Here is a 27710-nt window from a genome sequence, read left to right as displayed (position 1 = left end):
TTTTAAAACAAATGATACTTGACGCTTCGTTTCAAGGAATAAAATTCTACGAGAGAAATACCAGACAAATAATCATTCCAGTTGAACCAGTTAGCCCAAGACGTTTAACGTCACTTTTATCTCTTCGAAGCAATATTATAGAATGAAAATACTCTGTGCAGAGATAAGTAACATAGTTTTCATGAATTTCTAGTAACAAGTAGGTACTTCGATCATTCTTAAACTCACGGCAGAAATAAAATCGCAAAAACAACGTATAAATGTATCGTTTTAGTCGTCCCATACATTATTTACGACTTGACGTAAGAGTTGGCCAAAATTCTCAACTGAAACGTACTCATTCATAATAAAAACTCGTAATAAAAATTCTGCTTCGATACATAAGTGAGAAAATAATCCAAATTCATTTTCTTGTGAGAAGTAAAAGTTACGGAAACATAATTTATTCGCTGATTCGAATGAGAAATACAAGAATCATAACAGATAAACGACTTACTTGAACGAGGTCAATATCTTCTCCTTAATCTTATCCTCCAGCCTTAAGCGAAATACCGTCGAAACTTACCGAGGTCTTCGAGCACGCAAATAAAAAGCAAATCGCGACAACGTAGAGCAGAGAGAAGCCGAATGCGGTGTCTTCATGAAAGTAAAATCATTTCCTGCTGCAGGGGCCTTCTTCCTGCAGGTCCGATGAGCACCTCCGCTTCACCTGCCTCGGACTGGAGTTCCAAAGCACAAAGTGAAAACAAATACCCTGGGTGTACCTGTCCTCGAGGAGAGCAGACGGTACCCCACGAAGCGATCCTGCCGATGCATCGGCGCCCCTACGGGATTTGCTACGACCTTCAGGAACCCTCTTTCCGACCTCGACAGGTTATTTCAGGAGAACCGTTCTTGCAGCCTGTGCTGCACTTGTCACATTTAAAAAAACTGAGCAATGTCTTGCGTATCCACAAATCGTAGAGATAGGTTGCAGAACATTATGGTTATTTACTAGTACGATCACACTGAAGACATTGCTAGAGGTACCTATTCAACATTCTAGCTTCTTTATAAGGAAAAGTGCAAGGAATAATTCGCTATTTATTTTTTAACCCTCTTAGTATCTTGCTTAAACTTTTCGGGTATCGTCAAGAAATTCTACCTTGAACAATATACGTTTTTGGACATTTTTATCGAAACTAACATATTTTTCTTAAGAGTGAAGATATCTTCATTGTATTAAGAATGAATAAACTGATATATTGGCTCTGGGGTATTAGAAGGGTTAATATTGTGGAGTTAATAATTACCACTATCTAGTGCTCCGTCACTACTATTCCATTTATTCCCCATCAATTTATTATAAATGAATGATGTTATACGATTTGTATCTGTTTCTTAGGCATGGCAAGAACCCAAATGTATCAACAGGTCGAAGAAGAGCCCCACCTGATTCGAAAGACGAACAGGTTGTCAGAAAAAAGGGACCCCTCTGAAAAACTTATTAATTCGATAGATACAGAGGGGAGCCAGAGCAGTAAGCAAAAAACAAGGAACAGAAACGCGGTAAAAAGCATACTTTTTGATCGTCGGTTATAACGCTGCTTCATGCTGGAGGGTGTGCAAGGGGTCCCAGCAGGGATGCGAACGAAGCTCTGAGATTCTTTGAGAAAAAAACCAGGCCTGTAACATAGTTAATGACTCCGAGGGGTGTCATAGCTGTCTTGACGCGTCTAGACACTCGACCCTAAATCTTTCGAGCATTGTGGGGTAATGCACCAGGGAGAACATTATTGCCACGAGTTAATTATTATAACTTACAGACCCCTCCTTCCCTCTCGTACCAACTTGTTGATTTAATGGTCGCCAACTCCACTTGCCAGTGTGCATTCTTTGCGTTGAATGTTTCATTTAATTGGACAAATTAATCCTTTCACGGATACTGCAAACATGTATGCGAAAACAGTCCATGGATCGTCGCTATCTTACGACATCAGGAAAGGGTGTTGAACAATCTTGCTGATCCGGATTCAATTAATTCAGTCGATAAGTAACTTGAAAAGTTGTCCAAGTCAAGATAAATTATCCCTTCCAGAATATTCTCAGAACAGTTTTAAAAACGATTGGCTCTAACACTGATGAGAAGATAATATTTTAATGAGAAACTTGATATCTTTGACATATTAAAAACTGAAGGAAACTGGAATGAGTTTCTTCAACATTTTTCTGAATTATTTGCAAACTACCTGTCTGTAAAAAATTCTTCCTCGACATAAATAAATTTTACTTATTACACAATAAATGTAACAAACTTTGAAAAAATATTATAAAAAGAAAAATGTTGGTAATGTATAATACTTTTCTAGTTAGAAATATTTAAAATAAATTACTTCAAAATAGAAAAACCAGTAGAATAATAGAATAATGATCAAAATATTTATTAAATATTATTAAACTATTCTAAACTTTAAACCCTACACCTCGAAGACGAGTTCAGTCCTGTAGACTCACGTAACAAGTCGAATCCTGTCGCAACAGGTTCGAGCTGGTCCACCCCCAAGATGGGTAAATAACCACCCTTTTTGATCCTCTATAACTGTGCGTGGTAAAAGAGGCGAAAGAACCCCGGCGGCTACTCTCTCGGTGGAAACCGGAGAGGAACCTTTCGAAAGGAAGGATCCACCGAGAGGAAGGGTCTGCGAGCGAGGGGGTGACCACGGGGGTGGGTGAAGAGAACTGTACAGGTCGGGGTGGTAGGTTGGATTAGTGTCGGAGTGTATCAGAGGAGGGAGAAAAGCGGCAGATGGTCGGCGTGGATCCTGACGTGGGAAGCTCCGAATTCTCCAAGTTCCCACAGCCAGAGTGCACCTGCCCTCCCCACTCTGTCACCCTGTCCTGCTCGGCCAGGCCTATATAAGATCCGGGGTTGCTCGTCTAAAGCACCATTCGCTCACTAGCGCTTCGATCCAAAGCATCTGAAAAGCACACGAGCCTCTCTCACGTTCCTCGATTTTCGAAACAGCTTCGCAAACGCTTTTTCGAAAATTAAGTTCGCACTGTGATTAATCGGTTGAATCGGTACGGTCCGCGAAACGCGCCTTTAAAACCGGTTCAGTGTCTTGCATTCCGATCAAGAACCAGCAAAGGACGAACACAAGCAAAGATGGCCGCCACCACTATGAGCCACGTGTTCGAGTACGAGAACGAGTTGAACGACAATCTGTACAACTTGAAGATGTCTGGGAAGAGCACCACGAAGAGCATGCGAGTCAGGAGAGCCCTGAAGCCGATTCTGCGGCTGCTGAAGAAGAAGACCAGCAGAAGCAAGTACGGCAAGGAGCAGAAGGCGATGCCACAAGTGGAGGTCTTCACCGAGGAGGTCGACAACCAGAACAACTCCAACGAGGCCTTGGAAAGAAGGCTCCTCGCTGAACTCCAGAACGCTGAGGAAGGAGCTGCGATCACTGTCTGCTTGGACGGACAGATGACAGTGGTACCAGTTGTACCTGGTCAGTGTTACGTGCCTGTTCATTTCGCCCATACCCACGCTGGGGATTTCTACTGGACGACCCTGAGCATGGCCGATAGTGACCTGTGTTACAAAGAGCGCGCTTTCTCGCAACATCAGCTTCCCGAGATGCAAGTCGCGTGAATATCGAGAGAACTTTGGGACTCGATAAATGTCACCTACCTCACACGAAGTTTCGAGATTCGACTGTCAGAATTCCTGAGGATTCAGACGGAGCTGAAGCAGTTTTCCATCGTGCCTGGAACCAGCAAAGATTCGATGGAGAAGAGAAAGGGGTCCACACATCCGAAGGATTGAAGAAATTCATGGAGAAGCTGATGTGATACTGTCACACGAAATAATCAACGAAGGCCATGGTTTGGTCTTACGAACACGGAGGGGACTTTTGTCCTATTAGACTGTCTCTAGATAAGATTGTTCAGAAACTGTGATACATAGATTTTAGTTCACAATCGCTTCCTAACTGATCAATTGTTCGATGAGAACGCAATTATAGAATTTCTCTTATACTACGTAATAAATGTATTTTGGTTCAGCGATCAGTTAGAGAGAATACAACTGTATTATTTTTTATCTGTCTTTTTAAATATTGTGACGCCAGTAAAAATTGGTCACAATTGTGATATTTGTACCTACTAGATTAATAATTATGTTAACGTATAGATGTGATATTGGCTTTAATATTATCAGTGTATACTGGTAAGCCTTCCTAATGTCTTCCAATTTATTAAAGAAATAAATTTAATTGTAACTCATTTCATGTCTTTCATCATTCACCAATTAACACCTTTCCTTGTTAGTTATTATATCCCTTGTAAATTAGCATGCCAAACCATTTTTTATTTGATAACCTGTATCGTTTAAATTCCATGTAAAAACTTTCGGGTATTTATACAAACATTTTCAGAACTCTTAGAAATAAGACAAAAATTCACTTGTTCCAATGACAATTCAGCTGTAATCTGTAATCCGTGGGAATCGTTAGTATACTTGAGGACAGAAGGTTCCAAGCTTTGAGAAGGGTTCATTCATACCTGAAACTAGTTTGAGGAAACCGTAGGGATCTTTTCAGCCCCTTGCTCTATTAAGAAAAGGTTCGAAAATCTTTCAAGAATTTCAGGTTTTCTATACCAGACGAAAATTTGACAGATTCTTTCAAATTTTACAGTATAATCAGCTAAGAGAATTCAAAATTTCCTATGAATGCAAACTTTTCTAGAAACATTTGATTGGCCTTGAAAAGTTTGCTTTTTTATAGAACAGATACTCTTTCCTTCTTTTTTCTTCTTACTAGACAAAACCATAGAGACTTTGATTATTAAAGGTACAGTCTGAACATAGGAATAGTAGGAGACACATGTTGCCCATATGTGACAGCAGCACATGTCCACCAAGGTAACATAGGGTGTACAAGTTCACATGACCTTTCCATAGGGGTAACAGATCCCCTCATTCAAAAATCAACAAAAGATTACGGCATGCACGCCACTCGTGTGCCAAATAATACAATAATACATAGGGTGAATAATTTGGGGGATTGCTCCTTGATAGGGTTAACCCCATTTTCTCTCTTTAATAATCAGTCGACCGTGAGTGTCCAAGAGGATATTCAATACAGTATTTTTTTCAGGAAGAATAAAAGCGCAAATGTTCCAGTGAATATTATTATAGCGTGAGCTGTAAAGCCATTGCTATATGATAATACTTCACATGCATCGATAACTGAAATAAAATTGTCCACTCTTTCATTTTGTACTATTAACATTTAAAAACGAGAACGTGCTTGTTAAGTTAGAACGAAATTCTAATAATACTGCTTCAAAAATAATTTTTCCTGAATTAGTAAAATACGAGTATGTACTTCATTCATCGTAATAAGAACTTGAACACATTTCATCATGATATTCGAAATTCCTAACCATCTACAATTCTATAAATATTTCTTCGGAGAAATAATTTTCCAGTTATTATATAATTTGAAAGTCTAATCGACGAAACGACAGAAGCCTGAAAGGTAGGCAACTCTCCGTACAACCCTGCATGAGGAACGCCAAACACTAAATCAGGGGTGAGTACAAGAACTGAAGTATCGTAAGGCCCGACACACAGACGTGATATTTTGGCTTTTGATGCATGATCTCGTTAGAATCATATATCTGACTTCATTGCTTATAATTGGGAAAGCAAAGAAAAGCATACAATCGCGACAAGATCGTGCGTCAAAATATCACTAGTATGCATCAGCCCTAAAGAAACGAAGCAAATTTCTTTAGTAGCAAGAGGCACAGTGAATTTTATGGATAATTAATTCTAATTATCTTCAAATTAAAATAACTAACTTGAACAATAAAACGCTTTTCTAAAAAAATCTGGAGATACACTCGATCCCAATAATGCTCCAGGCAAAATGTCATCTAAAACTTGAATGTCATCTAAAAATTACTCGGTTGACATTAAGGTAAGTTGATCGTGTCATGCTTCTCTGGCGCTGTAAACATTAAGTATGTATGCTTAAAGAGAACAACCTGGATAGCTGCACGAAATGTATCAATTATACAGACGTTTTTCGTCGATCAGCTTAATCGGCGTTTCCATCGGCGAAATTAATTCATTACACGGTTCAGTGTACCGAAGACACACGTTGCTTGTTTGTTTTATGCCCCGAATTCCTGACGAAACGAGTAAACCGATCGGAAAGCCTCAAATATGTCGCAACGCCACGAGTCCTTTTCTTCGTGTAATTACGATGATTACGGAGTCCGAGGCGAGAAATTAGTTTGATGTTGATCGGTCCATTGGTGAAATATTTTAAAGCGGCCAGTAAACGGGTGAACGCAAGTAGCTGACTTACTCGTAAGTCGGCCGACCGTTCTCCTTCAGGTCGCGCGTGAAATTTCAACTGGTCGAAGCTGATTGTTTCGTCATTTTTAAATCGTTTCTAGAATAAATAATTATTGCTTTCCGGCCGTCGAATAATCGACAGACGATAAAGAAACATGGGCGCAAAAAGCATTTCTCTCTCGGTACTTTCAAAATTCGCCAACATCCGCCAGGCGCTTGATAAACATCTTTAAGCTGTAAAGTCCGTCGGCGAGTTCGAGGTATTTTCCAAATGATACGTTTCGATTCTCACGGATGTGTAAAATAATTCCAGAACGACCGTTCAATTGACAGAACATTTACGCTTACTTTAGCACTTTCACCACGACCTCAGCTACTGATGGCCACTTTGCACGTTGTTTCCATCGCGATTCGATGCGACACGAATGTTCGTAAATATTGTTATTTAAAAGCAACGACGAGGCCGCAAGCGAAGTACGAATTACAAAAGTGAACTTTCTTCCTCCTGCGGCTGCAGATGTTTACCATATCGTGTAGAAAATTCGATCAAATTGTTGCTCTCTTTGACGTATCGATTTCGTGAATTAAGTAATGGGAGATCGATATTATTTTTTCCTTCGGTGGTTATAGAGTATAATGAAATGTTATATAATCAGGGGTAGCTACTCAAAACGTGAAAACGTGAATACTGCACGAGATCGAAATTAAAAGGTAGTTATGAGATAAACGAATCTTAATGATCGCGATCATGTCCCAATGGATCGTAACGCAATTTTGTATTTCCTTGTATCGCTGCAAGTCGTTTTAAATTGTCTTCCCTGTCCATACCCGTTTCATGAATACTCGCAATACTGTCACTCTTACTACGATTTCACTTTTCAATAAACATAATTATTTTAACATTTATTTTCATCTATTATGCACAGAATGGCATTGGTAGCCTAATTAATAAAACAAAAAATAAAAATAAAAAGTGTCCAAAAAATCAATTGACCACCAGCGAGATAATAAGAATTTGATCTTTAATCCATTCACTCAGAATAACGATCTAGTATCACTGAAATGAAAATGTGCTCTTACAAGTCAGACTCGTAATACAAGGAAATTACTCAACACATTTTACCCACGACGAATACAAAATAAATCACTGGCAAATAGATAAAAAATCACTTCGTGTTCGACATACGTAGATACCTGCATCAAATTCTCAAAAACTGTAGGTGGTCACCTAGGCCCTATCGAAAATTTGTGAAATTCTGAAAAGAAAACCTGTTTTACCACGATTTTAATTACCATCGTCATCAAAACTGTATTGCATCCGGGTTTCAATGAACTTGGTCAGACATTAAACAGATTTACTAGAAGCGTGATAAGAGGAAATGGATTTACTAGAAGCGTGATAAGAGGAAATGGATTTACTAGAACCGTGATAGGAGGAAACGGGCTCGACCCGATCCACGATACTTTCCTAGCGTTTCTCTGGTCGACTTACAGCTAGGAAAGAAGCACGTGTCTCGGGATCGGCGTGGCGCGCGCGGTGGGCCCCCGCTAGGCTCGCGGCATGGCGCGACGCGGAACGGTAATCGCCTACCCTACCCTGTCCCTGTCCTCGGCCCGCCGCGCCGCGCCGCGCCGTCGCGCAAGTCGACGCTCGTCGCGGCGCTCGTGCCAGAACGGTCGCTGGTGCCCGCTCGCTCATTCCCACGGCCCCGAGAGAACACCGTATAAATACCAGCGTACACGTGCTCGCGCGATGTAAGCGCCTGTGTACGCACGCGTGTCACGTGTCCTGTGCATGTCTTCGTGACAGGTATACACACCTACGAGCTGTCAGGACCGACTGTGTGCGTTTCTACCGGTTGATCGGTCGGTTTTCGAACGACTGTGACGTGTGACACCTTCGTTCCTCAAAACGTTCTTGCGAAATTGAGAGTCCCAGTCAGAATGCTCTTCAAAGATTCCTTTTGGAATAGGAAGAAGAAAAGGTACCACCATTTAACTCGTTCGCAATGGATGGTGTATAGAAGTACTCGTGCGTCAAAGTTAAACTAGCCATTTTTGCCGATGACGTCCTGGTAGTCCTAGTGCTAGTCATGTTCCACGAGAAGTTCCCTGAAATGCATTGCTCCTCATGGTTTCTAGAGGACTTCTCATGGGACTCGAATAGTACGTCACAGTTAAACTGGCGATGACGTACTAGTACGTCAAAGCCTGTAATATGCTTGCAAAATTACTATAATGTAGTATTATAAAATAGTACATATGCTGATTCATCAGACACAATTGATAATTTATAATAAATTATAGTTTAAGTCAGTCTTCTTAACAGACTAACTTCGTAATAATTGTAATCATCAGTATCCTTGCCAGAAATGCCCTAGACATTGGTCGAAAAGAGTTAACATGACTCAAGCAATTAAATGATCCCTGGATTATCTGAGATTCGAGCACAAGTGTGTCAATCCCTTATAATTGTATGCAATTCTGATTCAGGCGTGTCACGGTAGCACGGCAAGGCGGCATGCACGAGTTCGTTTAACGATAGATTAGGAAATCGGCAAGAAATCACTGCCAATGAGGATCGGTAGCGGTAAGTGGCAAAAGCAGTCGCGGCAAATCGGTACAATCCGGCATGACGTAGACATAAAACAGTCTATAGCGTCTGAACAATCGAGTGTAGGGATATGACGCGAGCACCGATTAGTCCTGCACGCTAGGCAGCGAGGAATAAAAGCGATAGTAGCCACGAGCGGCTAGCCTTTTTGCGCGCGCTCGAGCCTAGATTTATATGGCAGCTTTCTTGTCGTACTGTTAAAGCCTGCTGGAATTCGAGTCGGCCGCCCGACACGGATTAACGCGCTCTTACTGCTTCGAACAAACCCGCTATTTTCGCGCGATTAACTGCGTAACGTCGCGATATGGTCGACGCAAAGGCAGACTCACTATTCATGGCTGGCGAATGGCTTATTGAAACGAGAAACTTCTACAGTACCCTTATCGCACGCGAGCCTCGATTATCATCGACTTCTGATTGACCTGGTGCTACCGGCTGTGTTAACTATAAAGCAACCGCGACAGTCCGTCTGAGAGCGTTGTAAAAATAATCAACCCCCTGGAGGAAGGTAATGGCGGCCCCACCTGATCCCTTTCTGCATGGTCAGACACCATAATAGCGTGGTAGTCGACCATAAAGCAGCCGAAACGTCGTAAGGTGCCGCAGGATCTCAAGGAGACGAAGGTCGGATGAGTATCGTGTGGCGGGATCCGTATTGCAGCGCTGTGCGCGTAAACAAACAGAAGAATCTTGTACACACCGATTAGGAAGGAATGGGGATGTTTCGAGGAGGACCTCCTTGGTAACTGATATTTCTGAAAAATCAGATAGAAGAAAGGAAAAAGCAAACTGCAACGTATCGTAGAAAACTGGTAGATAAGATGGGATGAAGAAAGGAGAGGGGGTGGAAAGAAATCCTTCTGATCGAAGGATATTTCACGTACATCAGTTCCCTAATCCGAGGCGAGCAATCAGATCGGGGAAGACAACGACGGGAAAAACAGTGGCGAGTGTTAACACGCCAGAGCCACGTGGTCCAGCCTGCGATGGCGGACGAAACTTTCTCGACTACAGCTCCCGGCCACGGTTCCTCCAGGGCCGTTCTCGTGGGAACTCGAGACAGATGCGTCGCGCGTGAGAATCTCGGGCAGATGCAGACTTACGCACCTTCTCTCAAGTGCGCCACGCACTGTCTCGTATTTATAAGAAGGTCGTGTAGGTGTACGTGTACGACATGCCGACTCGAGTATTATACGCTCGGCCGCTTACCCACTTCTCTCCTTCTCTCTCTCTCTCTCTCTCACTCTCTGACCCTTTTCTTCGTTCCTCCTCCCTTTTCGCTCATCATCGAACGCTCTCCCGCTCTCCCCCGACCGTGTTGCTCCTCTATCCGCGCTGGTCGTGATTGTAATCTAGGTGGCCGGTCGAGGCGTGTGCACGGAACGTGTACGGAACGTGGCACTCTTCTTCGTCTTGCCTTTTCTTGCGAACCGCGTTTCCTCGACCGATGCTGATGGTTAACCCTCGCTTAGTGTCGCAGCCACTGATAGACCTTAACGAATTGTGAATCGCCACCTATGTTTTAACAACTTCGATGCCTCAGTTCTATCATTAGAATTGTCCAAGTCTGCTACTCCAGGGTAATAATTAAATGCCGCAGAAAAGATGAATCATGCGAACCTCCCAGCATTCGACGTCTCTCCGTATCGATAGCTGGGAGGCAAATTGTGTGACAAGCGACGATTTATTACGTCGATGCACATAATTGTCGAACGCTTCGAAAGTGTCTCTCAAGTTTTTCGTGCTGGAAGATATAATGATTGTTATACGACGGACGAAAACCTTTGCCGATCGTGTCCGCCTTGTTTACCATCAGCAGCGCATAATTATGTGGTAATTGCTTCTTACGGAAACCGATCTGGTCGTTCATCGACGTTTCGAATGGCATCACCTTTTCGATTATTTATCGTGTAACAAGAGAGAAATTGATCAAGTTTACGAGTAGCTTCAAGCATGACCTGCTTTCTTTGAGAAGCGCGTTGTTAAGCGCCGATAACCTTCGGCGTGTTTTATTGTTTGGTAAGGTGTCCCATAATAAACGCACGAGTAAAAAGACGCCTCTTTTTCCGGTTCTTTAGGCGAGGAAAGTGTCGATTTTGCGGCCATCATTTAATAACACGAGCCTCGTAAATAGAGCCTCTATCTGCGAAAGTCGTTCGAGAACGAATGAAATTGATTTCAAACGCTCTCGTATTTAGAATAATTACTTCAATTTGCCGTAACATTGCTTTAAAGTTCTTTTGCGTCAGTATGTAACTGACGACAGAGCTGGACATTATGCAAATTATTTCAATCTTGATCATATTTCGAGTAACTCTATGACTTGTTTTTTCCTGATATGGAAAAGGGTGCGAGTTGGTACTTTTTAAGCGGAAATGTGATTTTTACCTAAGTAAACGGTGCTTCCGTCGGGGTTCTCGTGACCAGAGGCAACAGTGAATGGCAACTACTTAATCCGAAATGCTGTCGGGGCTAATGTTACGCTGACTAGTCAGTCAGGTGTCTTATAAGTGAAGTAACCAACAGCGTGAAAAAGGGAAGCAAGGTAAGGTAAGGCAGGGCAAGGTCTCGTAAGAAAAAACTCATCGTTCTTGGATCCTCTCGCATCCGTCAGGACGAAGATAACATAGTGAATGGACACCGGATAACCCCTTCCTAACGATCTTACATGGATGAGTAACGAAAGGCCACGAGTATCGAGTGAAACGTAAAAAGTGTATCCTGCTTAATGACCGTACATCCTTTGCTCTATCCCTTGGCCATCTCGTAACATCGAGACTTCGGCTGACTAATTGCGCTGTGTGAGAGGAAGTCCACTGATGAGCAAAACTGCTACTGACACTTCGCACAACGTAACGAAAAAATCCTATGAAATATTAGCAAAATTGCTATCGCCATATTAATGCTTCAAGGACGAGGTATTTTCACCTGTAGAAATCCTGTGTAAGTGGATATAAAAATGAAACTACTATAAAGGTTATGCTTTCCTTTTTATGTAGTATAGACTGACTTTACAATTATTGAGAAATTATTATGTATTTGATAAAAAAGAAATTTGCAGACTGACCTTACGGAATTAATATTAACTCTTAACTATTCTAGTAGAATATTTTTCCAAGTTTTATTATCAATGTACTCCATCGATAACAATTAGCAGCGAACAACTACGAATTTTGAAACGACATAAAAGTACGATTTCCAAAACCAATTAGAAATTTTTAAATGGTGTACATTATCGACCGCAGCTAATGTGTTAATATACTTCACATAGGACGTTCAAAATTTTGTTGACTTATCCATAAACAAGAGTAAACACTTAACTGTCATTAATTAAATTTTCAAGAATTTCACGTATAAAGAGTTAAACTGTAACAAGTTACAAAAATTGAAAATCTTTCGTTACAAAACATTTTGCATGGAGAGCAGTTTCCTTCAGGTAAATGTGCATCCAATCGAAGAAGCAGGTAACCAGTGGCTTTGAATAAAAAATTAAGACCGGTTCGCGAAGAATTTTTCCCCTGCTGAAGGAATTGCTACTGCTATCATTTTCTTTTTAACGCGCCAACGCATATAACCTTCAATACTGGAGAAAAACAAATTGCGAAAATTATCCACTTCAAAGCTACTTTAATTTTTTGAAAAGCACTATACTACCTTATTATCTGGTAACCTGTTACATCTTTAACTTCTAATTAACACAGTAGTGTCTCCATTTCATTAAGATAAAAGTCAAAGAGAAACGTGACAAGGTTTACTTGACAACTTTTAATTGAAATGTAAAAATGATAGCAAACAAACGAATAGTCTTCAAAAATAAAAACTGCAACTAGAAGAGATAATGGCACGATTTGAGAAACACATATAGAGGTTGATGAAACGTTTTAAGTTGACACGCGAGGACCACGAGCTTACAGGGGGTAGAAGCAGGGACGAGTCACCCCGCGTGCCTCCTTAATTCCCTATGCAGCCACGTGGTTAAGAAATCCCCAAATGCGCCAGGTCACGGAGTCCCATATACGGAAGGAGAGGGGAAAGAAAGAAGGAAAAGAAGGGTGGGCAGCCACCCTGTAACTCGTGCAGCACACGAGCGGATCGAGCGACGCACATGCTCGATATTCCCATGGATTCCTTGCCTTATGGCGGCCGATGTGCCGCGGACAGCGTAGGTCCGGTCTTCCCCCTTCCTTTTTTCCCCTCGGTTACTTCTCTCTTTCCAAACACCGCAAGATTTCCCCCTCGTGTGCGAACCACGAGCACGGCGTGTGTAGGCACGCACATGTCCCGAATTCCCACAGTCCCGAGGCATCGGCGTCACCTTGTGAGACAGCCACGAGAAAAGACGAAGGATGAGCTGCGCTGTAACGACCCTCCCTCCCCTTCACAGCCCCATAAGCGCAACCATCTTCTCACACGCGACCAATTCCGGCCAGGGGAGCGAAGCAAAAGACAGCCACGTGCACTCACGTGCACGCGCTCCCTTTTGCCGCGATTTTTCGAATCGACATCTCTCATTCAAAACAGCACTTCTCGTACTTCTTCAGACGAAGTTCCTCTAGACGAGCCACGTGTACGTCGATCGTACTTCATACGCGAAGTTATTAGGTGTGATGTCACACAGAGAATACAATTTTGCAAATTGTCAAAATGTAAGTTTTGTGTAACTAAAAAATAATTTTACTTCACAATAAATTTTACGAAAAAGTGCCCATCCGTTCTTTAAATCTGTCTTCCAGAAATTAAGTTTTTTAATAATACTTATCACTTTCTTAAAAACAAAAGTTTCCTACAATATTCTATAGCAGTCATACAATCTTGTACTTTAATACTAGAGGCGTGTGAACGAAATCAATTTTATTTTATCTCAATTAAGACAATGGTCAAAGCCCAAACGACCATGAAAATGATGAATTTCCAAGTGCCGCAAGAATGATTAGGTACAACCTTAGTAGGTGTGCAGATCATTCATTAAACGTCATGTTCCCTCACGTCCACCAGTCTGCTCTCCTACATATCCTCGTTCTCTCTCTCTTTTCCCCGCCCCCACTCTCGATGTCATTTCTCTTAATAGTCTGCTACGGTACTCCTTACATCTTCCCGCCCACTCGAAACATGAAGGAGAAAAGTACTCGAGGAGATAAAAGCAAGCGAAAGGGAGAAGGATTAACCCGTAAATCGGGGAGAGAAAGATAGAGGGAGAGCAAGCGAGAGCCAATCTTAGCCACCCACTTAATGACGATTCCTGGTACTCGTGCACAAGTAACACGCCATGCACTGACACGTATTTACGCGTGACCGACAACACGTCGGCGCGGCACTATGCTCCTGTTGCGACGATCGTCTTCTACGGTGCAACAGGTTTCGATTAACTCATGATCTGATCTAGTACGACATCGACGAACTGAGTGGCATCAACCGCTTATAATTAGCAGCGCCGTGACTCAACGATCTTCCATTGCAAGATTTACACGAGAGATATCTATTTTAATTTCTGCACATTGGGGAAATCAGACTTCCTATCTGAAGATAATATTCTGACATCCCGTACATGTACTTAAAAAGATAACACAACTTAAGGGACGTGATGTTTGAATTACAGCAATGAAAGGAATAATGCAGAAAGCTAATCAAAGAAGTGACATGCAGCAATTACTGTTGTTGAGACTTTCGGTTGTACACCAGGCCCCCTTGAAAGAAGTTTCTTAATATTTCACGAGCATTAGAGATACTGAAAGATAAATGTCTCAATGCACAAACGTGTTCATCTTCGACAAATGTCTTCGCAATGATTACAGAACCGCAGTAAATCCTGTACAAAATTTAAATAGATATTCTCCAAAGTCCCGCCATAAATAAATAAGCGCAACGTAAGCTGATCAACCTTCAACAATCAATCCTAAAAAACCGAGACAATTAAACAGATAAAGTCAACTTGGTTGGACGATGAATCACTCGTCGCGATTCCATAGCCCTGAAATGAGCGGAGGAGTGATTAAAACCAAGCGAAAAATAAAGGGGTAAGGGGTGCGAATTTTCCCCTGGTTGCGTTAGCGTTTGGTGACGGAGGACGAAGAAGGGACAAAGGTAACGGTGAAGGTGCAAAGGAGAAGGAGCGATGGGGAAAAGGGGGAAGGAGGAGGGAGAGGAATCCAGGGCATATTCGTGTGCCCGAGTAATACGGCAGATGAGAGACTGCAGGAGTCCGTGGGAAACATCCTCGGTGGTTCCTTCCTTAGGAAGGCGTGTAGGGATCCTTAGTGGTCGTGTGCACGTACACGCGAGCGCCGTGAAGGAGTTTCGAGGCAGGCCATCTGCCTGAGTCTCTCACGATTCCAGGCCAGCTGCCGATATCTTCGCATAAGCGTGCATCGTGAAAGAGCCTCCAGGCGCTAAATGCGCGCCTTGCACACTTATTCGCGACTAGGTGTGTTAAACTGCTCAGCCTGCCGGCTCTGTTCAACCTTCCCGATCGCTCTTTCCGTATCGATTTTTCGTCACGTAACCACACCCCGCGCCATACACCCCTCTGCCTGCCAGAGTCCCCGAGGTTAATGAGCGAAGGGGATTGATGGTCAGACTCGTGTCGAACACGTGCAATATACCACTTCGGAATGTTTCTACGTTTCTGACTAAGAGATTCTGCTGGACGTTCGAGTACTGTCGCTCCAAATTGTAATTAATAACTTCATTAATTTTTTTTATAATAATGAGAGTGACGTGGTTCCAGCGGTTGTCACATTGGAAATTGTGCCATATCAGTATAATTGCTTCGAATAGAGTTACAGCACGGGGGTACACATATGAGTCTAAAATTATGAATGAGCTCCAGTAGTTAGGCTTTAACCCTTTGTGGTCCAGTGTTTTCAGACTGAACCACATTTTTGTTATCAACTTTAGTTAAACTGAATTACTGTATCTTTTCATTTTCAGATGGAACAAACTGTTATCGTTAAATTCTTTAGATAATTTAGAGTTAACTGTGGCTGGTTATCCAGCCATTTGCCTAAATGCCGATATGTATACGCACGTGAATCAAAATCAATAAATCAGTAAATCGAGCGTGTAATAATTTACATATACATGTGTGCCAATAAAATATCATCCCCTTTCCCATCGTAGTCATAACGGTCCTTCTCCTACCGAACGCACAATCCTGCCCCCAGAAGGGAGTTGTAAATGGATCCCTGAGGAGAGACGACTACCTGTTGAGTGAATCGTGGGTGCATACTTCACACCACACGTGCACTTCTACTTCTACTTCAATTTTCCTGGGACACCTGCACACACCTCTCTGGAATGCAAAAGGCTTTTCATGTTGAATAGATGCAAACCAATGCAAATGCGCACATTTGTGTGGAAATTTTTGTCAAGGTTTGTCACTTATGCGAAACAATCGTCTAACTGGAAACTTTTGCCCTTTAGAAAGCTAGATAAGTACCATTACATAAATGAAAACGATCAAGTTTCTAAGAATATTTTTTAATCAAATGTTTTTATGCATTAATTCGTTTTACCATAGAATACACTTTTTATTTAATTAATGGAAAACTGTCAGATGAATTTAGTTGTAGCTGAATCTATAACTAAAGCAATATACCATACATAAAACGGTTATTATTTAATAATTAATGCTGCACGTGCAATTGAAAACACAATACGTCGATTTATACATGATGTACAAAAGGGGAGGAAAAGGGGAATGTAGGAGAAAGGAATTTTCCCGATGCATATCGGGGTCAAAATCTGGAAAATGCGGAAACAGCTCTTTCACTGAATACCGTGTCCAGCTCGTGCATTGCACACGTCCACTGAAAGACTTCCTGAAAGGAGGGTGCTTTTAATTTCTATGGGTTCCGAGCTTTCTAGCTCCCACCCTCGAGGTATGTATAGGGGTGAATTCATCTGGTGTACGTTTCAATGGGGCAGAAAGTGTGGGAACGTAGCCGCACAAGAAACGGGCCGAGGAACACCCGTATGGGATCCAGTTACGTCTATGGGGGGCTCGTGCTAAGAAGCCGCATTGACGTCGAACGAGGAAGCCGCGATTTCAGGGGAACATATTAACACCAACTGCGAATCATAGAGCGCTAAATACAGATATTGCACGGTTAACAGGCACCTTCGACACTACTTTGTTCAATTTAAATTAAATTACTGTAATTTACATACTTTTACATTAATATAATAATAATAGTCATTGCCTCTTTGCCACTCCTGCCCGTGACAGTCACGGGCTTAAGCAATGACATATAATTTTTCTTATGTTTATTTATGAAAAAAACGAGTAAACATTTTTTCAGCGATTTCGTCAAATTTGAGGGTCTGGCAAGGGGTAATAATATAATAAGTGTGTACATTTTTTACCAACTACTGTGAACAGTACTTTGATAAAAAAAACCATAAAGTAACACTTTTTCAAAGCACTAAAAGCTGTAAGGTCTTAGTTTTAATTTGTCTTATACGATTTTAATTCGGATACAAAATTGGTTATCGATGACCTAAAGGTACTGACAAGAAATGCAGTTCCATTCAATTATCACTTCATCTTTGATAATCAGGACTCTCTCCGAGGCGGTATTGGGAGCAACTCGCGTGCTTGGATCCTCTTAAAACGCTTTTCTTCGTCGAAAGAGATCAATTTTGGGACTTCGAATTGAGTGTTATTGCGTGTAATTTTTTTGCCTTCAAAACTTCACCAATTATACTTCTGATCTTCGTTTTGTCTTTTAAAATCTCCTCCATGAAAAGGGTTCCCACAGCAATTTATTTCTTTTCCATAAAACTTTATCGAAGTTAAAGCCATTGCTTGTAATGGTAATGAAAAAATAACTGCACGCAGTTGGTAAAAATTGCACTAAAACTGTTCACGCATCTTCATTTAAAAACTTACCAAAGAATCAAAATTCTTAGTCACTTCTTTTAAAACAGTTTATTTAAGCTTCCCAAGAGTCATCGGTTGTGAAACGTTAAAAGGGGACACATAGACGACGACGTTTCGTCACAGCGTCCCAAAACCGATAAGATATGCTTAAAAGGCCACTCAAAGTGTAGGTACACAAACATCAACTGCATTCTACGTGACTTCAAAGAACAGATACAACGTCTAGCCAGTCGAACGCCTTCAAAAACTGTTTCACGAGAAGATTTCTCGCAAAAAATTCCGAAACGAGACAAAGGAACAGCGAAAGGGAGTAGAAAGAAAGAGAGAGGAAGATCACGTTTTGATATTCCACCGAGTCTGACTCACGTCGTCCCAGCACGTGTTCTACCTGCCTGCCCCTTCGAAGGACCTCTCTCGCTTCTCTGTATCCTCTCTTCCCTCTCCACACACGTGCTCGCTCGTACGCGTGCACGTGCACATAAAAAGTACTCCTGGACCCAGCAAAGAGTATCCACGAGTGCCTCCCCCTTCGTCGAAGGGACCTCCTCGCCCTTCGTTTCTTTCCAATCCCTCCTTCTCCCTCTCTCTCGCGTTTCCCTAGGACCCCGACGCTTCGCGTCTTTAACTCTGACATTTTAACCATGCATTTTCGTCCGTCTCGGTCCCTTCGCGACCTCTCCTTCCGCAAATCAGCAGGGTCCCACCCTTCTGTTTCTGTTCAGTCCTGTTTTTCTTCCTCCTTCCCGAGTCAAGTTATTCCCCCACTCTAGGGTCCCCACCAGTGGGCCCAGCGTGGACTGACGTCCTTCGGTCCCGCTCGTTTCTACACACGCGGCTCGTTCTCGTCTATCTCATCCGTATTCGAGAGGTTCGCTCGGAGCTCGTGGGAAAATGAGGCAGGTGGTAGTTAGATCTTGGAGTCCAGAGATGTGCCTCTCCGCCCGGCAGCACCATTCATTCATGCGGGTATACTGAGCGCGTGTGCGTGCACACGTACGTTGCCGTGCACGCGTGTGTACGTGAGCGTGCAAACAGGTAGAAGATAGTGTTGTAATAACCTGAGTGACTATCGATGAAGAGCCGGTACATATTTTTCTTCGATTACCGAAGCCAGAACTAATTAACGGCTGTTCTTTACCGAGAGCTTCCGCCTCGATTAAAATGAAATTACGAGTACCTTGGCGACGCCTTTTTACGCGCTTGTCACGATATCCGGTTGGTTAACAAGAGAAGAGAGGGGGGAGAGGGCAAGCAACTGAAAGATTTATGCATCGACGGTAGCATTGAGAAATTTCTTTTGCGTTTATTAAGCAGTTCGACAACTGCCGCTCGTCATTTAAACTGAATCGCTTTACATAATCGGGCTAAGGGATTTATAATTGTGTCCTTGCTGGTAATTATAATCGATATTAAGATACCGACTCGGCAAGCCGTGCTATATTCATTATTAAGAACCACCTCAAGGTCGATTTGTAGCTTATACTTCAATATTTTGAATCACTCTCGATGTCGAAATTCAAATTTCAAATTCTTAAAGAATATATTTGAAAATTATCTAACTGTACTAAATAATTATATCTATTAGTTAAGTGCATACATATGTATGTAATATGCAAACAGTTTAAAAGTATAATTTGTATTGGTTATTTATTAGTCGTAAGTGAAAAAAAAAACGAAGATGGGGGAGGCCTTTAATTCCCAATGTCTCAGACCCGTGCTCGATACAATGCCCCCTGTCCCTTTTCAGCCTCAGCCTTCTCTCCCCTAAACGAAGACCGGCTGCGTGCTATACGCGTGGGAAAACCGAGCACGTGCGCAATCTTGAGCCTAAGACCCCACAAAGGACACCTTTGGTGTCCTATCGGGGCCACTTCCCCTCTACCCGACCTTGGAAGACGCTAACCAGCAAGCCCTTTTGTCGATCTTAACTCCTAAGATTGCCTATGATTTTTATTGAACCTTTTCAATTACCCAATATTCCAGATGCACTTTCTTTTTAATGTAGATTCAAATGGGCTGACAATGTTATTATTTCGCTATCGTATTTATAATTACTTGTACTGCATCTACATCATTTTCTCTAATTTCAAAACAATAACATTTAAAAGAATTCGATTATTCGAGGAAGCAAAGAAAAGAAAGGTTAACCAAATTATACGACTGTGTATAATACCAAGTAAACAAGGGAGACACCCTAGGCTAGTATGATTAGTAGTATCCTGGTTGGAAACAAAAAGAGGTCGAAGGTCACAGGAAGCTAAGCAATTCAGGTTTTACCGGAAGATCCTGTGGAAGCAGGGCGAGGTCGAATTGTGTACATGAGAGCGATGACGTGTGTCGGTATTGTGAGCACGTGCCATACGAAGTAGCGTTCAATTAATAAAGAGGAAAGGCAGAAAAGGCCATTTAAATAGGTCGAAGTGCACACGGTGCGTGCACACGCTGCCAGGTGAACTCGACATTCCGTGAGAATGCTCTCACTTCTCCGCCTTCTCTTCTTCTTGTTCTTCATGGTTAGTCTGCTCGAGCAGTGGGTCAGAAGGTCTCCTGGTGTTTGCATTGGGAGATGTTAACGGTACCAAGATGCAGGTTTAAAATCTTTTCAGCATAAATTTTCCGGGAACTGCATAGAATCACAATTATTCCTGAGCAATGAATGATAGCTCATAGCCATTACGCCTATGTGTCTATTGGAAAAGATTTTTCTAAAACTGCTTTCAATTTCAACCACAAATGAGTGATTTGAATTGAACAAGATCTAATTAGACAACGTTCTAGTGGGAGACAGAAAGTTCTCACGAAAGGACGGGTGATAAACATTATAAGCATGTAATTGTTATCTCTCAAACAGCCCTCATAAAACTCCCCTTCGGAGATACGTACGCGCGCACGGAAATCGATGCGTGCGAACGATGTCACAGGGGTTGATACTCGAGATAGGGGGAAGGGCAATACAATTTCGTTGGCACGAGTCAAACGGCTTGCAACATATGTTCATGGACATCTGATGTACTCGCTAATAAGTCTCCCTATTGCTTTCCCATTTTCCCCTCTTAATATTACTTTGACTATACATATTTAATACTTACTGTATATAAGAAATTGAAAATTATACCATAAAAACAAACTTACTGTTCAAAAATGCAAAAAATATTAAGACTGAGAATAAAAATTCTATTTAGAAGACCTGTTTTTAACTATATTCCCACTTCAATTTAATTGTAAAAGTGTCTATCGTTAAAATATTAATTAAGAATTCATTAGCAACGTATACGTGAACAAATTTTTGTCACACAATAAAATTACTGAACTAAAACTTTTCATTTCGCTGTACAACCTCTATAACGACTGAATGCAATTCCAAAAACAATAACAGAAAATTCTGATTTAACCCTGACGTTATCTCAGCATCGCGTAAATTCTATGGAGGTGCCGGCGTCGTTAGGGGCACGTGCAATTGGTCAGTTCAAGGGAGCAGTGGAAAAAAGAAGAAACTAAGAAAGGTATGGACATGAAGAAGAAGAAGAAGAAGAGGCAGAAGAAGAAGAAGAAGAAGCAGACGACGAAGACGACGAAAAAGACGGTGGATACCTCGTAAAGTTGCAGTAGCAAGAAGGAGGTGGTCGAACGAGCGAGAACTATCTCGTGGAGAGAAGGATAAAAGCAACGTGCGTAATTATTCGGTGCGAACGATGTTTAAGTACCCCACTCGCGGAGAAATAAGCAAGGTAGTAGGCAGGAGGAAGCCAGCCGGGGGAATGCGAGAGAAAGAAGAGAAAAAAGGACTGACCAGGCAAGACGAGAAGGATAGAGAAAGATTGAAAGGAGGTACAAAGGATATAATTCAGCAAAAGCCTCAGCGAAATTAGTATCTGGAAGTGCTTCCAGCGACCGGCAGGATGTTCGCGTAAAGCATGCAGAGATATTCATTCTGGAGGATGATTATTCGAAGCGAAGGACGATTTTACGAGCGTCTTCGTAAAATTAAACCCTGGATAATCGAAGTCCTTCTGGGGGCTATTTCCGACTAATTTTCGGCAACGTTCAGTTGCCCAAACTGCAATTTGCAACTGTTTTACGGTTCCATGTATTAATATTACAATTCGAAGGTTTACATCGTGATACAGGCTTGAGGATCATCGCCTAACATTCACGTCCAACCCACTGCCTCCTGTCGTCACTGAAGAAAATAAGTTAATACCTCGTGTAAAAATGTCTCGGTACTGAACAAGATTCGTAGAGGAAATTTAATAATACTACTAACGAAATAGAAGTACACATAAATTTGCTTGTAATCACTTTTAAATAAGCGTGATAAGCACACCAGAAGAGCTTCCACTTTAGACATGACCCAGTTAGCAAATTAATCGGTACAATTCGCCTACCGCGAAGACTTTATCCAATAAAAAAGAAGTAAATTTTTCCTAAAGGCGTTAGCAAAGAGCGTGAAGAAAAATAAGAGAAAAGCATAGGTCGTTGAATGAAGAATAATTATCGTATTCGGTAACGTCGTCTCAACAAAGTTCGCGCCCACGCGACGATAAACGATTCATCACATCCTTTTCATAACGCGTCAGATTTTATCATGTAACATTTGTCTCCGTACCCGCGGCGCGTTTCTCACGCGGCGGTTAACACACGCAGAAAATAATTGATCAATTGCGAAGAGGAAACGAGAGGTAGCGCGCGGCTGCGGTATCAATTCGCGGTGGCTTGGTAGCATAGACACACGTACTGTGATTCAGCAACGTGTAACTAGTGGGATTGCAATCGGGAGAACGCCGGACTTGTGCCCAGCACGCTCCTCGAGGCTGCTGCTCGGACAAGGACGAGGCAACCGCTCGACGAACGAGAGAGACAAAGACGAGATCACGATAAGAAGATGTAGCACGGGTACTAGAATGAAAAAAGAAGAGAGCTAGGTGGAACGAAGAGGATCAAGCCTCTACCCGTCTTCCTCTCTCTTCCCGTCCCTTCTTGCTCTCTATTTCGCTCGGCGTGACAAGGAAAGGGACGCCGATATCGGGTCCTTCCGTATGAGCACACGTTCGTGAAACAGCAAGTCGAAAGAGGCAAAGAGAGAAAGAGAAGAAGGTTAAGCCGTGCATACCATGGCACGACTTACCGAAGAAGATCAGAGGAGGTAGGAAATACGGGTTCGAGGGATAGGTGCAACAAGGACAAAGAAACGGTGACGATGGCTTGGTGTGGGCGCGTGTCTGGCAGCTGCCGCTTACAGGTGGTGTGCTTGCTTGGGAACCAACCTCTACGGACCGTTCCCACGGAAGGCCTGTCCCCCACTAGAGACCCTGACATCAGCCCCTCACCCCACCCTGCCGAAGGGCCCTTGACTATATAAGCCACAGCCTCGCCCGACAGCCACCACAATCACGGTGATCGTTCACAAAGTTCGAGGAGACGCGTACGAGATACGTTTCCGTTCGAATCCACCGAACTACGAACCAGTTTTAAACAACCACTCAACAACCTGTGTGATATCAGAGACATTTCGCGGCAAGTGTGACTCGCGACAAACGAATTCATTCGTAATCAGTGCAGTTTCTCAATATCGGTGTGTGAAATTACCCTGACCGAAGGATTAACCATGCAGATGCACGAGCAGATCATGATGGTCGATGGGCAGGAGCAACCGATCTCCAGGACTTATCAGTATAGAAAGGTAAGCATCTTTTAAATTTCATTAATCCCCTGCATTCACCTATTGCCTTCTGTAAATGGATTTCTCGTTAAGACAGTTCTGTTGGAATTCGTCAAAATATAGATTAGAAATCTCCCCCTAATCGAAATACTTCGATTTACTATTTATCACAGTTTCGATAACAGTTTCGTTATTTGTAATTCTCAGGTGATGAAACCTATGCTAGAACGCAAACGCAGAGCACGAATCAACCGGTGTTTGGACGAGCTCAAAGACCTGATGGTGACAGCCCTGGCTGGCGACGGCGAGAACGTGGCGAAGCTAGAAAAGGCCGACATTCTTGAGTTGACTGTGCGTCATCTTCACAAACTTCAAAGGCAACAGCGTCTTTCGGCGAATCCAGTGATCGACGCGGATCGCTTCAGAGCCGGTTACACGCACTGCGCCAACGAAGTCAGCCGTTGTCTCGCTGCCACTCCTGGTGTCGACGTCGCTCTGGGAACCAAGCTGATGACCCATCTGGGCCACAAATTGAATTCCATGGACAAGACTGGCCCTCTTACCATCCACGTAGCCGCGCCGCAATCGTCACCGTCTTCGAATAGCGATCTCAGCTCGGACGAGTACTCGATGCCTCTGACCCCAGCGTCCAGCCAACCTTCTCCAGTCAGAACAGACATCGAAAGCATGTCTCAGAGCCATCAAGGTCTCCTACAGGTCGCCAAACCCAACGAGCCCATTTGGAGACCATGGTAATCGAGATCATGGAATTTGACGAGCAAAGCTATGACATACCCAGTTAACTGAGTTCTTGGAATCAGTCAACTGGATTCTCCATTACGATGGAAGCAGATCACTTTGGGATGAGTCTTCGGGAAGATTTCAGCGTGTGGAGAACCATACCTGTGTTGCAATTTTGTCTGTGATTTGAGCGAATAAGTCGCGTGTCCTCAAAAGCGGAAACATCGTGGCGGAAAAGAACCCCTTCGAGGAATTTCTTCTCATGGTCAACGAAGAAAACGGAAAAAAGCAGAAGAAGAATATCTTCAAAACGCCTATAGGGCGCGCAAATGCAGATTTGTAAAATCGAAAAGTAGGCTTAGCATTTGTTTATTTGCTCAAGACACTTGAAGTGAAAGAATATGCGGAAGGGGAGGGGGATATATCAATAGTGATAGAAGCCTTGTTAAAATAGCGACCACTGAATTTTGTAAATTCATTAATTGGAAAACTGTTTTTAAAAACTGCTAGGATCTCGATGTAATAATATGCCCGCGCGAAAGCGTCGTGGCTTAAGCTTTAATTTACTTGACAGAGTTTTCTATTGTTTGTATCATACTTTTATCGAGAATTGTTTATTTTGTCCATTTTGGCGCGAGAACATTGCACAGTTTGACAATTTTCTTGCGACGATTGAGGCTACATTGACGCCGAAATCGACACGAGATGAAAACCTTTTCGCGCCAAAAACGTTGTTATGTACGTATCTCCTCGGTCACTGATGTCATTTTTTAACTTGACAGTCACTTGAAAAATTAAATTCCTATTTGAACTGTCAATAGGATAAATTTGACCGAGAAGAGGATCTTGTGATAGAGAAACGTGTACCTGTGATATTTACAGTAGATGTAGGAAATAACGCTAGACTTTTTAATAAACATGTTTCATTGATAAGTCCTTATGTACATTCATTTCATGCGCCACTTTAACCACTATACCAAATCCCTTTTACTCAAAGAGCAACACATCTCTTTTAATTAATATTATTTAGTTCACGAAAAATATAATTCTCGGACGAAATAAATGATGTGAAAGAATAATATGTTTCATAATATAAATTCGAAAATGCACAAGAAATTAACCAGTTTTAATATGTTTATACTATTGCAAAATTGGAACAAAAAAGTACTCACTCTCTATTTTTTTGAAGTCGAATTAACACATTTCTTCCTCACCAACCACCTTCACCTAAAATGATTCAAATACTCAGCTTAGTAACAAAACAAATAATAAATTGTGGAGACATTACATTTTCATTAAATCACATAGATCATTGTTACAGTAATTTTGTAAGTTTGTCAAAATTATAGGTACTGAATTTACTAATTATTCTAAGTGATAATGCAATATGTCTTCGTTAAACTCGTCAATTGTCAATTTTATAGTACCGAATAGCAAACGTCTTTATTTAGTAAATTATATATGTGTAATTTACAAACCACGCGCTTTGCATAAAATTTATTTACAGATTTTTAGAGCTCATGATTTTTAGCATATTTTTAATATATTTCATTAGCAATAGATCTATTATGTATGATTTGGGAAAGGCGAACTACATCTCTGTCGTGTTAATATATATACAACCTTTTATTGTAAAAAAATATTTGTACAATTATATAAGTAATAAAATAAATTACATATTTTTAACACTTTATTACACGAACTTCATCTTACATATAGGGTTTATTAATGTACAACACTGAAATGATATTACGTTTCCTATTATGCATTATTCGTTACAAAATCTTTATAGTCACTGTTATTAATATGCACTTTCACAAAAATATATTTATTAGGGCTCAGCGTTTGCGATGTGTACTAAAAGGGCACATATTTCAATCGATATAATTTTTAGTACACGATTTCTTGTTTATTTCGCGTGCATCTATATATGTAGATATAGATTTCAATTGTATATTTAAATATATATTTAAGTACTTTCAGGAACAACTAAACAAAACTATTTAATCTAACTCATTTGAAATAGGCTATATCGAAATAAGGACAAAAATTCAAAAATGTTATCTCTATAGATATTGTAGGTAACGTTATGATAACAAAAGTCGAAGTATTAAATAATGCAAGAGCAATTTAGTTTTACTTAAAACACTAAAAAAGAACTAAAGAATTTTTGAGAAAAAAGCAATACACATAAAGTATACACTCTTAACATTAATAGCAAATGTACAGGAACAAATGACGTGTAAGTTTTATTCACTTTGCAAAATGTCAAAGTGACGTATAGATCGAAATCAATATCCATACTTCGAGCCAATGTACTTTTTCAAATTATCAATATACTTATAATAATAAAGAAATTACTAACAATTCCAAAACAAGTACCACTCGAAAAACACGACAAAGTATCATTGCACTGCACTATTCGTATTAACATTCGTTTAACGCATTATGGCGTTCTACGTAACGATCGTACGACAAATGAAAAGGGTTAGGTTAGTATCGAAATCAGACTGCTACTGCATTTCAGGTAATCGTTCAGCAAGAAACACTTTTCAACGTAATCGACAAAGATTGTACACTATTTCTATAGTACATGTGATAAGAGTTTCTTATCGATGATTTTCTACCAAGGTTAATTATTGATCAACAATTTATTATGGAAGCATTGGCGGCACACGTGCAAGCGTCGAGTAAATACAAGAACATTTTAGCGAAATACCTTAATACACAGAAGATTTTAGAAGCACATTTCGAGAAGCAGGTTTAAAAAGGCAAGGAGCAAAAGCTGGCTGATATTATGCAAGCAAGAAACAGCTTTATAATATGATTATACTCACTTTTCCGAGAACGAAACCGCCACTCAGCTGTAGCACGTGTTGTCATTACAGGTGCACGATCACGCTCCGCGGACATCTTGCGACAGTTTTCCAAAACTTCTCGCAGCGAAGCTATTTCAGCATCGGTAATACAGAATTCCTTAAATTCTTATGATAAGGGCCGTCACATGGCACATTCTGAAGAAATGAAATAATTTATCAAAATATCAACGACGTTAAATTAACATTAATTCTGTAAACAATTTGCTTCTGAAGCAGGTTTTTCTAGAAGGAAATTCTTTTTCAAAGGAAATTGTGTTGACTACATTGTTATGCAAGGTAGTTGAGAAAGAATGATATTCTTCAGAAATTGTGAGTGGCCTTGGTTTGAAGAAATGTACTAATTCTCGTAAGATTATCAAAGGTATAATCAGGGGTCCAAGATGGGAGATCCGAAGAAGAAGGATGATCGATCGCCTTTCTCACACCGGTACTGCCAGCAAAAAGAAGAAAAGGACAAGCTCTCCAAGAAAAGAGAAAGGTAAAAACTGGACCAGAAACCAGACAGAAAAAAGATCAAGAGTCAAGAAGATAAGAACAAAGAAAGAGGAGTAAAGAAGAAAAGAAGGCAGTAAGAAAGAAGCAATCAC

The 27710-nt window shown here is 41.4% G+C and overlaps 3 protein-coding genes across 3 annotated transcripts in view; 2 read left to right on the top strand and 1 right to left on the bottom strand.

Annotated features, from left to right (window-relative positions):
• Nucleotides 1-25438, bottom strand: part of LOC143178898 (tubulin monoglutamylase TTLL4) — a 100788-nt gene extending 75350 nt beyond the window's left edge. The window contains exon 1 of the mRNA XM_076377830.1: nucleotides 25417-25438. The gene's annotated coding sequence lies outside the window, so the exon portion shown is untranslated. The remainder of the gene's footprint in view (nucleotides 1-25416) is intronic.
• Nucleotides 3146-3634, top strand: LOC143179348 (uncharacterized). The gene has a single exon (XM_076378536.1). The coding sequence runs from the start codon at nucleotides 3146-3148 to the stop codon at nucleotides 3632-3634; it is 489 nt and encodes a 162-aa protein (XP_076234651.1).
• LOC143178877 (enhancer of split mbeta protein) lies at nucleotides 23265-24319 on the top strand. The gene is made up of 2 exons (XM_076377792.1): nucleotides 23265-23524; nucleotides 23711-24319. Exons 1-2 carry the CDS (start codon nucleotides 23450-23452, stop codon nucleotides 24257-24259), a joined length of 624 nt encoding a protein of 207 aa, XP_076233907.1. The 5' UTR covers nucleotides 23265-23449; the 3' UTR covers nucleotides 24260-24319.
• Nucleotides 25439-27710: the final 2272 nt, after the last annotated feature.

The sequence above is a fragment of the Calliopsis andreniformis genome, chromosome 5 (assembly GCF_051401765.1).
Source record: "Calliopsis andreniformis isolate RMS-2024a chromosome 5, iyCalAndr_principal, whole genome shotgun sequence".
Classification (NCBI taxonomy): Eukaryota; Metazoa; Arthropoda; class Insecta; order Hymenoptera; family Andrenidae; genus Calliopsis; species Calliopsis andreniformis.
This window is presented reverse-complemented; position numbering and strand designations above follow the sequence as displayed.

Excerpts from the sequence above, each read along its gene's own strand:
- LOC143179348 (XM_076378536.1), top strand. The coding sequence starts at position 3,146 with ATGGCCGCCACCACTATGAGCCACGTGTTCGAGTACGAGAACGAGTTG.
- LOC143178877 (XM_076377792.1), top strand. The coding sequence starts at position 23,450 with ATGCAGATGCACGAGCAGATCATGATGGTCGATGGGCAGGAGCAACCG. Across the intron at positions 23,525-23,710 it reads GGACTTATCAGTATAGAAAG|GTGATGAAACCTATGCTAGA; the intron begins GTAAGCATCTTT and ends TGTAATTCTCAG.